The 13,854-nt window shown below is 42.8% G+C and overlaps 1 protein-coding gene across 6 annotated transcripts in view; it reads left to right on the top strand.

Moving 5' to 3' along the window:
* Positions 1-13,854, top strand: part of SLC23A2 (solute carrier family 23 member 2) — a 122,224-nt gene that overhangs the window by 62,876 nt on the left and 45,494 nt on the right. For all 6 annotated transcript variants that reach the window (XM_019644622.1, XM_019644623.1, XM_019644621.1 and 3 more), the window contains 3 exons: positions 285-383; positions 10,413-10,529; positions 13,243-13,400. In XM_019644622.1, the coding sequence (XP_019500167.1) occupies positions 285-383; positions 10,413-10,529; positions 13,243-13,400 (374 nt within the window). The remainder of the gene's footprint in view (positions 1-284; positions 384-10,412; positions 10,530-13,242; positions 13,401-13,854) is intronic.

Raw genomic sequence — 13,854 nt, 5'->3', positions numbered from 1 at the left:
TGAAACAACTCCTTGACTTGGAGCTGATGGGTTCTGGAAAAACACACTGTTCCCCAGTGGAAAAAAACCCCAAAAAACAACAAAAAACACATGCAGTGGTCACTGATGAAGCACACACTTGTTGGGAGTTTCATTTAAGAACACCCAAAACTTGGCCAATTTGGTAGGTGAAAAATGCAGATTTTGTCTCTTATGAGACTTACAAAAGACTTTGGGGGGAAATGTTTCCATGTAACCGAGAGGTGTACTGTGAAACAGCCTCTAAATGGAGTGTTTCTCTTCAGGTGGTGATAAATGGGGGTGCCACATCCAGTGGTGAACAGGACAATGAAGACACCGAGCTGATGGCGATCTACACGACAGAAAACGGCATCGCAGAAAAGGTACTCACTTACATCACCACCACCCACTCCCCACCGCTGCTGTCAGGATGTTGTGTCCTCATCTGAGGTTTTATCTCTACCCTCCTGTGGGTGTGGGTATGTGTGAGGGTGTTCTCTTTATAATGGAATAAGTGATGAGGAATGGAAGTTACTAATTTTTAATTGTCGTAATGGCAATTAAGGCATGTCCCAGATTGAGGTCTTTATCTCTATATATTTTAAAAGCCTTAGCCAGGATGCCAGAGGGAAATGGTGAAGACTTTGGGTCTACCTTTCCATCTTGGCCGCAGCCATCATAAGCCAAGATGGGCGCTTACAAGTATATCCCGGAGCTACAGAGGAGGAAGCAGTCTGATGTAATGCGCTTTCTTCTGAGGGTGCGCTGCTTGCAGTACCGCCAGCGTTCTGTGCTCCATGGGGCCCCTGCCCCACCTGGCCTAATAAGCCGTGCAGGAGCGAGTTGGACGCCACTGTGGGGCTGTGAGAGTCCTGAGTTCTTACTGGGTTGGTGAACATTCCACATACAAATCCTGTGAGGTTATCGTCATTGATCCATTCCATAAAGCTATCAGATGGAATCCTGACATCCAGTAGATCACCAGACCAGTCCCCAGGCACAGGGAGATGCGAGGGCCGACATCTATAGGCTGCAAGAGCTGTGGCCTTGGAAAGGGCCACAAGTTCTACCATACTATTGGTGGCTCTCACCGTGCAGCTTGGAGAATGCGCAATACTGTCCAGCTCCACCGTACCGCTAGGATAAGTCATGGCTGTAAAATTCTTACCTAATAAACAATTTAGGACAAGGACTGTCAGGCCTGCTTAAAAGTGTTCTGGTTGTGAAAACTGGTTGTCTGCAGACTGTTTCATGAATGCGTTGTCAAATTATGAAAGTTAAAGTGCAGTAATGTTTGGAGACTGTAAGTGATGGTGTATCTTGTTTCTCAGAAGATAAACACTTTTGTCTTTGCTTTATCTTATTAGGGAGTTTATATGTCAGGGTTTAAAATGCTGTTTGGTATAATAGGTGTAAAGTAAATGCCGTGAAAGAGGAAAAAATAATAAAAAAACGAGTTTGGGTCTGGGTGCTAATGTGACTCAGACCCTGAGGGGATTACTTAAGCTCTCTGAGCATCAGTTGTTTTGTCTCTAACATGGAACTGAACACATCAGCGTTTGTCTTAGGGTTGTTGTGAGGATTAAATGAAATAATATATGTGAAGTGATTAGCATTGTGCCTGGTACATATGACATATACAGTGACTAAGGGAATGGGAGAAACCAGTAGATAGTTTATGTAGACCTTGAAAATGCCTCTGATAAAGCTCTTTGACTAAAGCAATGGAAATCACACACTAAAGTGAGAGAATTTTTTGTCATTTCCCATCTCCTTGACAGGCAGTATATGTGACTGTTTTTATAGAGGCCATGAGAGAGTTGTCCAAAGAGGGTCCAGATGCCTGGATTTCTTTTTTCTTGTTTCTCTATCACTGTGCCTAACACATATGAAAAGTTTAGTAATGTGACATTTCTAGATTGCATTGCCGCCCTAAGACTTTTCAATTCCATTTGAGTTTTGATTGACTTTAAAAATAGATTTTAGGGGTGGCCAGTTAACTCAGTTGGTTAGAGTGCAGTGCTCATTAACACCAAGGTTACTGAGTTGTGCCCTTCACAACTAGATTGAAACAACTACTTGACTTGGAGCTGATGGGTTCTGGAAAAAAACAGTTTCCCAATAAAATTAAAAAAAAAAAAGATTTTATTTTTTAAAATGACTAAGCTATAGTGAACATTACTAAATCAACTTGCGTAACGAGGCATTGTAGTCTAGAACCACTGTATTGTACTGTGGTTAGTGTATACTGTATATTCTAGTCAAAGACCAATAGAAAGCTGATACATGCAAATATAGTACCCACCTTGGGTATTAGTGCAATAAGTTATAGTAAAATCACTAAAATGATAAAAAAAAAGAAAACAAAGAAATTTTATTGGAATCATCAAAGTTTTATGTCTTCATGGTTTCTTTCTTTTTAAAATTTCTAGTCTGGGAGATGGACATTTCATTTTTGGCTACCTTGACCAATTTGCTATTATTTGGTCAAGCTATTATAAATTTCATGGAGGCTAATTAGAGTCATGCTGAGATGGTGAAATTCCTGTGGTGTTGGATTCCAAACTGCTCCTCAGAGCACAGAGATGAGAGCGGCCACGGTCAGCATGTAGACTCATGCCCGCAGTCTGTAGCTGAGACGCAGCCCGCAGGGCAGGATCCCGGTGGGGGCCGCCACCTGGCCTGCCTGGGTCTCAGCATCCAAGTGGCACATCTTTATAGCAGAGTGCTTCTGAATTCATAGACTTGTTGGGTTGCATCCAGTGCTCAGATCCTGGGTCCTTATCACAGAGTCACCAGAATTTCTAGGCTATAGACTGTCATGCTTTTGGACTTCCTCCTTCATTATCCAGGAAAAAAAATGACTGTTTTGAAATGGATAGTCAGGAGAATTTACAGTTTGGGGCTTTTAAACATCTGTAGCTGTGCCTTTCACTGATAATAGTGGTTAGTTGGCAAGAAAATATTTATGCTAGATGTTTATTTACCTTTTGGGGTGAAAATGTTTTTCATTGTCTAAACATTGATACGTTTGCATTTCCTTGAATACTATCTATTTCACTGGCCATTTGGGGCTTGTTTTATTCTGAAGTCAGTTTTGGTATTTTTTTCAAAAAAATCAGTTCATTCTAATTTTTAAAGTTAATTTACATAGGACTGAGCAAAATAGGTTTTCTGTGCTTTTAATTCCTTTGTTTCTGTGATTAATTATTTTCACTTTTGTTTCTTTTTTTTAAGATTTTTATTGGGGAATTGGGAGGATGGGAACAGTGCTGGGGAATTGGGGGAAGGGGAACAGACAAGTTGCTGTCGTTTTGTTCTTCAGTCTAGTTGTGGAGGACATTGCTTCACTGGCCCAAGTTGGCACCATCATTGCACTCTTCCCGGGTGAGACAGATCAGTCGCCGGCTTCTGGACGGCTGCTCACTGCGGCTGCTGGCTGCTCACGCTGGCTGCTGGCTACACACGGTAGCCCATGGCAACCCACTGCCACAGGGGCTGCAGCCTACGCCGTCCCAGGCGACTCATGGCAGCCCAGCTCCAGGTTGAGCTGTTGTTCAGCATCTTAGCTGTGGAGGGCAGTGTCACTGGCCCTCATATGTGGGATCTGAACCGGGGCCCTCTGGCATCCCAAACCAGTTCTTAACCATCGCGCCACTCTCACGTTGTTTCTGATTGTGTATGTTTTACCCTTTCTCCTCCCACATTGCCCCATTTGTATTTTCCTGGATTAGATTTTTTTATTTAAAAGAACTAAACTTTAGATTTACTTAGTTTTCTTTTCTTTTCTTTTTTTTTTTTAAGCTGAGCCATCCTGCCACATGTTGGCAGCTCAGTGGCTGCTCAGCTCGGGCCGGCAATCAAACCGCTGTGCTCAGAGCTCAAACTCTTGAGCGAGCTCTTAACCAACTGAGCCACTCAGCTGGCCCCAAGATTTACTTAGTTTTCTAAATAACTGCTTTCCTGTTTTCTAATGTGTTAATTTGTTTTTTCTTTATTCTTCTAGTTTTTCTTTTATTTTCTAATTTGTTGAGGCATATGCTTTATTGGTTTTCTCTTTTAGTTTTAAGTCCAAAGGTTATGAATTTTCCACTAAGCATTGCTTTAACCAATAGATTTTCATATATAATTAATTTTTTATTCCTATTTTCTAACTAGTCTGCTATTTTGGATTGCATTTCTTTCCCCTTTAAGGGATCTGCTTAAAATTTTCCAGGTGGAGGAGGGTTTTTTATTATTTTATTAGTTTCTAGTTTTATTGTGGTCAGGAAATGTTACCTATATTATTTTTTGGAATGTATTGAAGTATTTCTTATGATTGACATTTATGAATGTTCAAGCTTATTGTAAATGCAGAATTTTTGCCTCCCCCCCCACCTGCCGAATCACAATCTGCATTGTCATATAATTCCTTTGTGATTCATATGTTCATTGAAGTTAGAGGAGTAACACTATAGTAGTTTCCAAGAGAAGGGCTAGCTCATGGGAATAAATCCCTATCTCAAACTAACTATAGCATAGCATTTAGGTTTGAAGGCGAGTTTGGCCAGATGTAAACACGAGAACACCATGTTGATAATTTTGGAAGCTGGGGATAGATATAGGGCCGGCATTCCATATTCTTTCTACCTTTGTATATGTTGGGAAAATTATATAATACAAAGTTAAGAAAATGATTGAATCATACCTTGTCGTTGCTGCTCTCCCATTTTCTGGTATTGAATGTGAAGAAATCAGGCCAGTCTTTTTTTCTTATCAGTATCTTGGTCTTTTTGCCTGTCTTACAGATTCTTTATTTATCATTGATATTTAATAGCTTTACTTAGATATATTTTGATTCTGACCATTCTGGGTCAGTTTTTTCTGGCACTTTCAATATTTAGCATCAAAGCTCCTGTTACTTCAGGAAAGCTGTCTTGAATTATATCTTTATTTTTTTGTTCTAGTGTGGTTTGGCTTTCTTATTTGAGGGCTCTGATTATGTATACTTTGGATCTCCTTTGCCTGCTTTCTCTAGCTATCACTTCTTTCTAATCATTTTTTCCTTTTATGGTGTTTTCTTTTTTTCATTTCTAGTCTGTGACACTCTTTTTTTCATGCTATTGTCTCTTGTCCTCTTACCACATTCATTTTTGTTTATTTATTTATTTTCTTCTACTTCTGTCCAAATTCTGTCAACTCATGTTTTATTTCCCTTTGTCTTTAAGTTTCTGTTTTAAGGTCTTTCTTAATAAAATTGATTTTTTTTTTATTTTCAAAATATCTGAATCTTTTTTCATTAATTCACTGAGTACTTGGTGGGTCTTTCTAATTTATAAACATGTACTTTAGTTCTTAGACATTTTCTTATTTCTTTGATGAATTCCTATAGTCTGTTTTCTTTGTTCTAGTTTGACTTAAAAACTGTTGTTATTTATTATCCATATTTGTTTTTTTGTTGTTATTTTGGCGGGATATCTTTGACTCTCAGCCCTTTCTTTGAATTTTTTTTCCTGTCTTGTTTTTAGTTTTGAAGACGTCTTTTACTGTTTCTTTTTGGTTTTATTTACTGATTAAAGCTTTTTAAAATGGCTTCTCTTTCCATTTATTTTTATTTTTGTGACGATACCGGTTGCTTTTTTATTTTTAACATGTTTTCTTCATACTACATTGCTCCTGTTTCTTCTGTTTCTTTGGCTTTTATATTTAGAGGCTTCCTTCACTGTCCCAGGTTGTGAGGCAATAAAAAATAGGATCGTGGGGTCGTCGTGTGTGAGTGAAGTTTGTCTGCTGGTGGGCCCTGCCACTGAATAACCAGATGCAAAGCTTGTCACTGTGGGGTCTAGATGTCAGTTACTGTCTCCAGGGCTGATCACAGTTCCTTTAGAAAGGAATTTTCTGGCTTCCTCCTATGTGTATAAGCCTGGCTTCTGTATCCTGGATTCTGGCATTCTGGAAGCAGATGGGGACCCCACGTTCTGTTTTGCATTTAACTCCACGTACTATTCCTGAGTCTGATGTTTTCCTGGTTTATATTCTTCAAACAATACATACAATACATTGTTGTTTCTTTAGGGATGAGGATGGCAGTAGGCAGCAGGATGTTTGATTGATACATGGAGTTAAAATCTGTCCTCTTCCCATCCGCATTCTGTCTTGTACCTCCAAGCTTAGGACCTTTCTGGGCTTCTGTCGGTCAGTCAGATCACTTCTGCGCACTCTCCTGCTACAAGCACGCAGACTGTGGATTCCTTCCCTCTCACAGATGGATCACAACTCACACACATGCTTTCTATATTCCAGAGATGTGTTAATGTCATTTCCTTTTCCTGCTCTCTTCGTCCTTGTAGATTTGTTTCATATTTATTCCTTCTGTGTGTTTTTAGGAGTTAAAGGAAATGACTCATGTGGCTAATCAACCACATTTAACTGGAGCTCAAAAGCTGGCTCTTTGAAAACACTGATGAAATTGATCTTTGGTGGGCTTGATTAAGGAAAAAAACAAGAAAGCACAAATGCACACTAGCAATGTGAAAGGAGATATAAGAAATGTAAAAGGGAATATGAACTGTGATTTTATGATGATCAATTTGAAACTGTGGCAGAGTTGAGTATTGTTACAGAACTGTATGGCCCACAAAGCCTAAAATATTTACTGTATAGCCCCTTACAGAAAGAGACTGCAGTTGACCCCCAAAGTGCTAGACTGGATAAATAACCTCAGAAGGGATTGGAAAGGATATTAATGATCTTAAGAAGGCTCCTGCCAGAGAGCTGAGTTCTGAGTTCACTAATCTTTGAGGGACAGGTAATTTCCCCAGTCTTTAGATTATTTCAGACCATAGATAGAATAAGGTGGAAAAGTCTTTTCAAAATGACATTATTAAGCTTTTTTTTTTTTTAAGATTTTATTGGGAAATTGGGGGAAGGAACAGTGTTGGGGAATCAGGAAATCAGGGAAGGGGAACAGACAAGTTGCTGTCCTTTGGTTCTTCAGTCTAGTTGTGGAGGACGTCGCTTCACTGGCCCATGTTGGTATTGTGATCATTGCGCTCTTCCTGGGTGAGGCAGATCTGTCGTCGGCCCTTGGATGGTGGCTCACGGCAGCTCACAAAAGCTCATGCCAGCTGCTGGCCAGCCCCACTGCAGCCTACGTGGTCACCGGCGACTCATGGCAGCCCAGCTCCAGGTTGAGCTGTTGTTCACCATCTTAGCTGTAGAGGGTAGTGTCACTGGCCCATGTGGGATCCAAATTGGCGGCCCTGCTGCTCAGAGCTCACTCTCCCAAGCCAATTCTTAACCAACGAGCCACTCGGCCGGCCCCAGACATTATTAAAGTATTAGTATACAATGGTCATCTTTTAAAGGAACCTTGCTGGTGTAGGTTATTGTTTTTGCAGTTTTTTAAAATGGTTCATATTGTTCATGCAGTGATAACTGAATGTGGTACCATAGCTCCCAATGACCAAACACGCTCCTTCTGTCTCAAGGGGGCAGTGCAACATTTGTCTGACAGGGTTAACTGATCCCTTTGACCACACAGTTTCCTATTCAGTGGCATCTTAATACCATCTGTGAACATTTATATTAGTTCCATTTCTGTGTTGTAGAATCACCTCATTACTAGGAAAAAATTGAGAGAGAGAGAGAGAGAGAGAGAGAAAGAAAGAAATCACGTACGTATGTGTACACGTCTTAATCTTAGTCTGCCAGGTTTGAAAGAGGACAGATCAGTCTTTTCATTTCTGTTAATCAAAATAGTAGTTAAAACTAGTTATTTTGGAGTCATTAGAATAATATTGCTTACAGTATTATTGCAACAAGTTGTACTAATCTATTAATTGTAGTGTTACTGTGTACTCTGTTTTCAGATATTTCTCTTTGTTACTTTGTGAGCAGTAACACTCCCCACTTCTGAGACTGTAGATAATGTGATGGTTTTGAATTGTCCTTTGTAAAGCGGATCCTCTGATATCCATAGTTGTATCGAGTCAGCAAAATGGTGAACTGAGTTGAGGGATTCCCAGGACCTGAGCTGGAGGTTGCCAAGTCAGGTTCAGTGATTTGTTAGGACTCGAAGAATTCAGAAAAGCTATCCTCGTGGTTACAGCTTATTTCAGAGGGAGGATACAGATCAATATCAGGGGAAGAAGGCATGTAGGGAAGGGCCCAGGAGACACTAGCACAAACTTTCCGTTGTCCTCTTTCAGTGGAATTGTGTGGGCAGCACCCCATTTCCCCAAAGATAGTGTGTGACAACACTCAAGGAGTGTTGCCAGCCAGGGAATCTCCCTGGAGCCCTGGTGTCTGGGGTTTTTTTTCGGGGGGCTGGGGAATCAGTCATGTAGGTATGGCTGACCACTGTGTGGTTGACCTTAGTGGTCAGCCCCACTAGAGGTCAAACTGATACCATGTAGCCCAAGGCCCCCACCATAGATCACATCATTAGCATAAACTATTTGGGTCAGTCCACAGCTTCAGCTAAAATCATACACCCTAACAGGCAGGTGTTCCAGGAACTCAGAGGTTACTTCCCAGGTGCCAGGCAAGGGCCAAACTTATCTCTGAAATGTACAGGGTTTGGACATCCCAGACCTGCTAAGTTATTATAATTCTTTACTGTGCATCACCAGATAGCAAATTCCACATCCATGTGTACTTTCCCTACTGCCCCTACCAACACATTTTTAAAAGACAGAATCCATTTCAACCCATTCAACAGTGCAAATCTGCCAATATCCATTGTTTGAATGGAGGAAAAAGTTCTCTCGGAAAGGTCATTATCAAGCCTCATTTGGATTAGATCAAATATGTCAATTTACATCCTATGTTTACCTTTAGGCTTTGGAAGTGGAGCCTGAGTTTGCGTCACTTCTTTTGCTCAAGGGTATTTGACCCTTGAAAATCCCTGTTGCCCTGTGCATGAAAAATTGAGTGATAAACACATGGAGCCAGCATCTTTCTGCGGATCAAATCCATCTGATGAGAGGGCACAAATTGGGATAGATATGGTCTTGGGTCAGAATGTCATCATCTTTATCTTTTTTTTTCTTTTGTGGAACATGTTTTTTGTTTTCTGGTAGGCACTTTGTCAGGTTATAAAAGATTTTTAAAAAATACACATCTCAGATTTCAAGAAATTGTTCATAGGGTTTTAGAATCCAGAGCAGTTTTAAGGCTACATTGGGGAACTTGAAGTTACCTTGAGTTTTGTGTTTGGCTCAGATACTGGATGAGTTCAGAAGCGATGCTAATGCCGACTGGAAATGTTTAGACTATAACCTAAAGTGTGACTGGTCTTTGTGAAGATTTTTGGCTTAAAAAGCATACAACACTTAACATTAAAAAAAATTTAGGGCCGGCCGAGTGGCGTGTTGGTTAAGAGTTGGCTTGGGACGCCAACTGTGAGCAGCAGGGCCCCAGTTCGGATCCCAACTGAGGGCGAGTGACGCTACGCCCTCCACAGCTAAGATGGTGAACAACAGCTCAACATGGAGCTGGGCTGCCGTGAGTCACCGGCGACGGCATAGGCTGCAGTGGAGCTGCAGTGGGCTCCCGTAAACTGTGAGCGGCAGGCAGCCGGCGTGAGCTACCAAGAGTCGCCGTGAGCAGCCATCCAGTGACCGGCGACCAATGTACCTCACCCGGGAAGAGCGCAGTGATCATAATACCAATATGGGCCAGTGAAGCGGCGTTTTCTACAACTAGACTGAAGAACAAAAGGACAGCAATTTGTCTGTTCCTCTTCCCCGATTCCCCAATAAAATCTTTTTGAAAAAAATAAAAAATTTCGTAATGGCAGGGGAAAAGAATAAAATAAAATTGGCCACTGAACTCTGAATACATTTTTAGTCTGTTTTTTTAAAATAAAATTTGAGTCACATACCTCTATACTTTTGTTCTTTTCACTCAGCATTGTGCCTGAGCAGCAGTGTTTTGATAGATGGCTGTCAGACTTTATTTTTAGGCACAAAGATCTTTCTCCTTGCAGGGATGGGATGGGGTAGGAGGCGCAGACTAGTGCTTCCTGCTTGAAAGTGGTCAGCATTATATATTATATCTTTATTCGGGACACCACTCAAGGACTGCTTATGCCAAGGTGTCACTTTGTGGCCTCAACCTGGGACCACATCCTCTCCACGCAGGCGGTTCCCAGCCCTGGGGAGAAGCTCTGAGCAAGCTGAGTTGAAATCAATGGATACTGACCCCCCTCCCCCAAAAACACACACACCACCACCACACACTCTGAAGACTGAGTGTCCCACTGAGTGAGTGTGCTTGAGCATTGCATCAAAGGTAGCCAAGGCTTAATTTTACGGGAGAGTGGCAGCCAGTTTATAAAGCTGTTCTTTAGTAACACTGGCCTGTAGTTAGCTGAGCTAACTTGACTCCTTGCTTTTATTAAACAACTCCTTTGTCCCTCTCACTCACAGAGCTCTCTGGCCGAGACCTTGGATAGCACTGGCAGTCTCGACCCCCAGAGATCGGACATGATTTACACCATAGAAGACGTTCCTCCCTGGTACCTCTGTATATTTCTGGGGCTGCAGGTAAGATGGTTGCTTTAGGATGTAACCACCAACAGACACTTGAATTGTCTGTCTGGAGTGTTTTTTAAATTCAATTTTGATCTTTATATATTGACAACTTTATTATAAATTAATTCTTTTAAGGATGATAAATGGGAATTCACATCCATGTTTTAATAGTGAAAGGAAGAAAAACAGGAGGAGTAGGTTCACCAGGGAATGAAAGAAGCAAATGTTAGGGAATAAAGAAGAGACGTGACATGGAAGAAAGGACAAAAAGATCATAGAGCTATAGAAAGAAGGAAGAAGAGAGGGAGGAGAAAAATAGAAGAACAGATAAAAAAAGAGCTTGTTTCAGCTCTCATTCCTGGCATAGTTAACCAATCCATAGTTATGGTCAGTTCTAGCATGGAACATGGGTGACACTGAGAAGCGCCCTGTTGGCCAGGTGTAAATGGGAATGTTCAGTCTTATTTTGAAAGGAAGGCAACCTTTGCTGTGGTAGCAGCTGCTTTGTCTGAGCAGTTCCCAGTGGGAGCAGAGCAGGGAAGCTGCCTGGGAGGCTGGGGATTGGGGCGGGAAGTGACCCAAGGTGACACAAGCCTATGCAAGGCTCCTTGTCTTTGGCACTTTCTCCCATCTCTTGGCACCCTTTCCCCACTGACAGACTGAAGTGGGGCTTTAGGAGAAAGGGCACGAGTTGGGAGGCTCCTTTCCAGGATGCACCCGCCGGCCTGTGATTGCCTTGGTTGTTTTAGCTACGACTCTGTTTAGAGGTCTGACTCACCATTCTTCTTTTCTCAAGTTTGAGCAGTTCAATCTGGGGTGTTTCAGATGCTGAGAAAGTCCATCTCATTGCCCAGACGGGTTTATTCACTTGGAGGTGAGGCTGTACCTGTTGACAGCTGATGCCTTGGTCTAGTTTCTAGCCCCTAACCGTGTAGGTGTCAAAGCATTTGGTAACCTGCCCTGAAAGGTGCCTGATAAAGGAGGAGTTGTGACCAAAGGAGCTGCGTGGTCTGGGTGGAGAATGTACCTTGGGCTGAGAGCATCCCAAGCCAGATTCAGGAAACCTGCTTTGTGAAATGTTTATATTATCGATGTTTCTCGAAGAAATCATCCTAAGTCAAATGGGATGGGGAGACCCTGCATGCATCATGCCCTTCTTGGCTTGTTCTTAAGCTTGTGAGCAGCTCTGAGAAGTCCTGGGTAGGAATGTTCTGTTTCCTCCATGAAACACCTGGTAATGTTATATATTGGGTTGTCGGAAAAGTCATGACGTATTGTGTCTGTGTTTTTCGTTGCAAAAAATGCATCATGATTTTTCCGACAACCCAATAGTTGGGCTTTATGGGCTGCAAACAATACATTTAGGTAAACAGGAGCAGAGATGGGGAACTATTGGGAAGAAAATTAGGGTTTGCAGAGTAGATGTAGGAACTGAATAAGCCGGCCTCTGGGAGGAAGGGAAGTGAGCAGTGGTTGCTGGGAATGTTCTGCCAGGGCCGCAGGCATGGAGGTGGGGTCCCCAAAGGAAGAGTGGGATTGGCTTTTTCTGGAGCAGGCCCACAGCTCCTGCATGCCCTTAACCCTTCCCTGATTGTTGTCAAACAATGCCAGGCCATAGAAAAAGATGGAAAACACCCTGTTTAATGAAGCTTGTGTAACTTTAATCCCTAGACCTGAGAGAATTAAAAACAAGCAAACTCAAAATCAAAAACCTCGACTAATTATCTCAATATCAAGATAAAACCTTACATTAAGTATTGGCAAGTCAAATCCCAGAAGAAAGATACAGCAAGACTGACTAAAGGTTTTGTCAAGACTGGTTCAGCCCAAAACAATTCATGTTAATAGATCAGAGGAGAAAGACCTATAATTTTAGCAATTGACGCTGAAAAAAAGCAAATAATCCCAGTAAGAGTTGTGTAAGTAAAATATCACCAGTGCTTGCGTTGAGTATTTCCTTTATGCTGGCCTGGATTCATGTGAATGGTAAGTAACAATACAAGCGAGTAATAAGACAAGGAAATGTACTAGAAAGGAGAAATGCTGAAAAAGAAAAATGATTGGACGTAAAAGTGTGTACCTAAAAAAGCCAAAGAGTTTCTTCATGTGGGCTATTTTATTTTATTTTATTTTATTGGGGAATTGTGGGAGGGGAACAGTGTTGAAGAATTGGGGAAGGGGACCAGCCAAGTTGTTGTTCTTCAATCTTCGTTGTGGAGGGCGTCAGTAGCCATCTGTCTTCCTGTCGGCAGCTTGTGGCCTCTAAGCTCAAGGTGCTGTGTTACAATCTTAGCTGCGGGTGGGCGTAGCCACCATCCCATGTGGGAGTAGAACCAGCAGTCTTGTTAAGAGCGCACGCCCTATCCACTGAGCCATCCGGGCAGCAGCTCAGCTCAAGGTACCAAGTTCAGTCTTAGTTGTGAGTGGGCAAAGCCCACCATCGAACAGGCAATCTTGTTGTTGCACCAGCTGAGCCATCTGGCCACCTGTTAGCAGCTCAGCGACAGCTCAGCTCAGGCACAGCGTCACTGGCCCATGTGGGAATCAAACCGGTGGTTCTGTTGCTCAGAGCTCGCGTTCTTAAGCCAACTCTTAACCAACTGAGCCACTCGGCTGGCATGTGGGCTATTTTTTAAAATCTGTGGAGGGGAGGGAGTTAGGATGAAATCAGAAAAAGGACGAGGAAGGGTTTACCCTTTCCCCTCTGTCTCCCTGTCACCCACAGCACTACCTGACGTGCTTCAGTGGCACGATCGCGGTGCCCTTTCTGCTGGCCGATGCCATGTGTGTGGGGTACGACCAGTGGGCCACCAGCCAGCTCATTGGGACCATTTTCTTCTGCGTGGGAATCACGACTTTGCTGCAGACAACATTCGGATGCAGGTGAGATTGGGGTGCTAAAGTGAGATGCTGAAACCCCTGGAAGGCATCTGGCAACACCATTCACCTAGGGCTGCTTAGAAGGACGGACTGGAGTGGCAGGAGGGTTTCCTACTGAGCCTTCCCTACCCCGCAGACCCCACCGTGTTTCTTCTCTTGGTGGATGGCACCACCTCCCACCCAGTTGTGCAAGCTGGAAACTCAGACTCACTCTCAGCTTCTATCCCAGCAGCTGGCAGGGCGAGTTCTCTCAGCAGTACCCCCTCCCGCCCCACATTGCCTTACTTTAGGCCTGGACTGTTCCACTAGCTTCCCAGTTGGTGTCCCTGCCTCCAGGGCTACTTTCCATGCCCCACTCTGTGCACCCGCCCCCTGTGCCATCTTTCCAACATTTGCATCTTCCTCAGTGCTGCCAGGCTATAGTCCTTCTCCCTGTTTAAAAATGGGATGTACCCCC

The sequence above is a fragment of the Hipposideros armiger genome, unplaced genomic scaffold, assembly GCF_001890085.2.
Source record: "Hipposideros armiger isolate ML-2016 unplaced genomic scaffold, ASM189008v1 scaffold_89, whole genome shotgun sequence".
In the NCBI taxonomy this organism is placed as follows: Eukaryota; Metazoa; Chordata; class Mammalia; order Chiroptera; family Hipposideridae; genus Hipposideros; species Hipposideros armiger.
The sequence above is the reverse complement of the archived record's forward strand: the minus strand, read 5'-3'. Positions and strand labels throughout refer to the sequence as shown.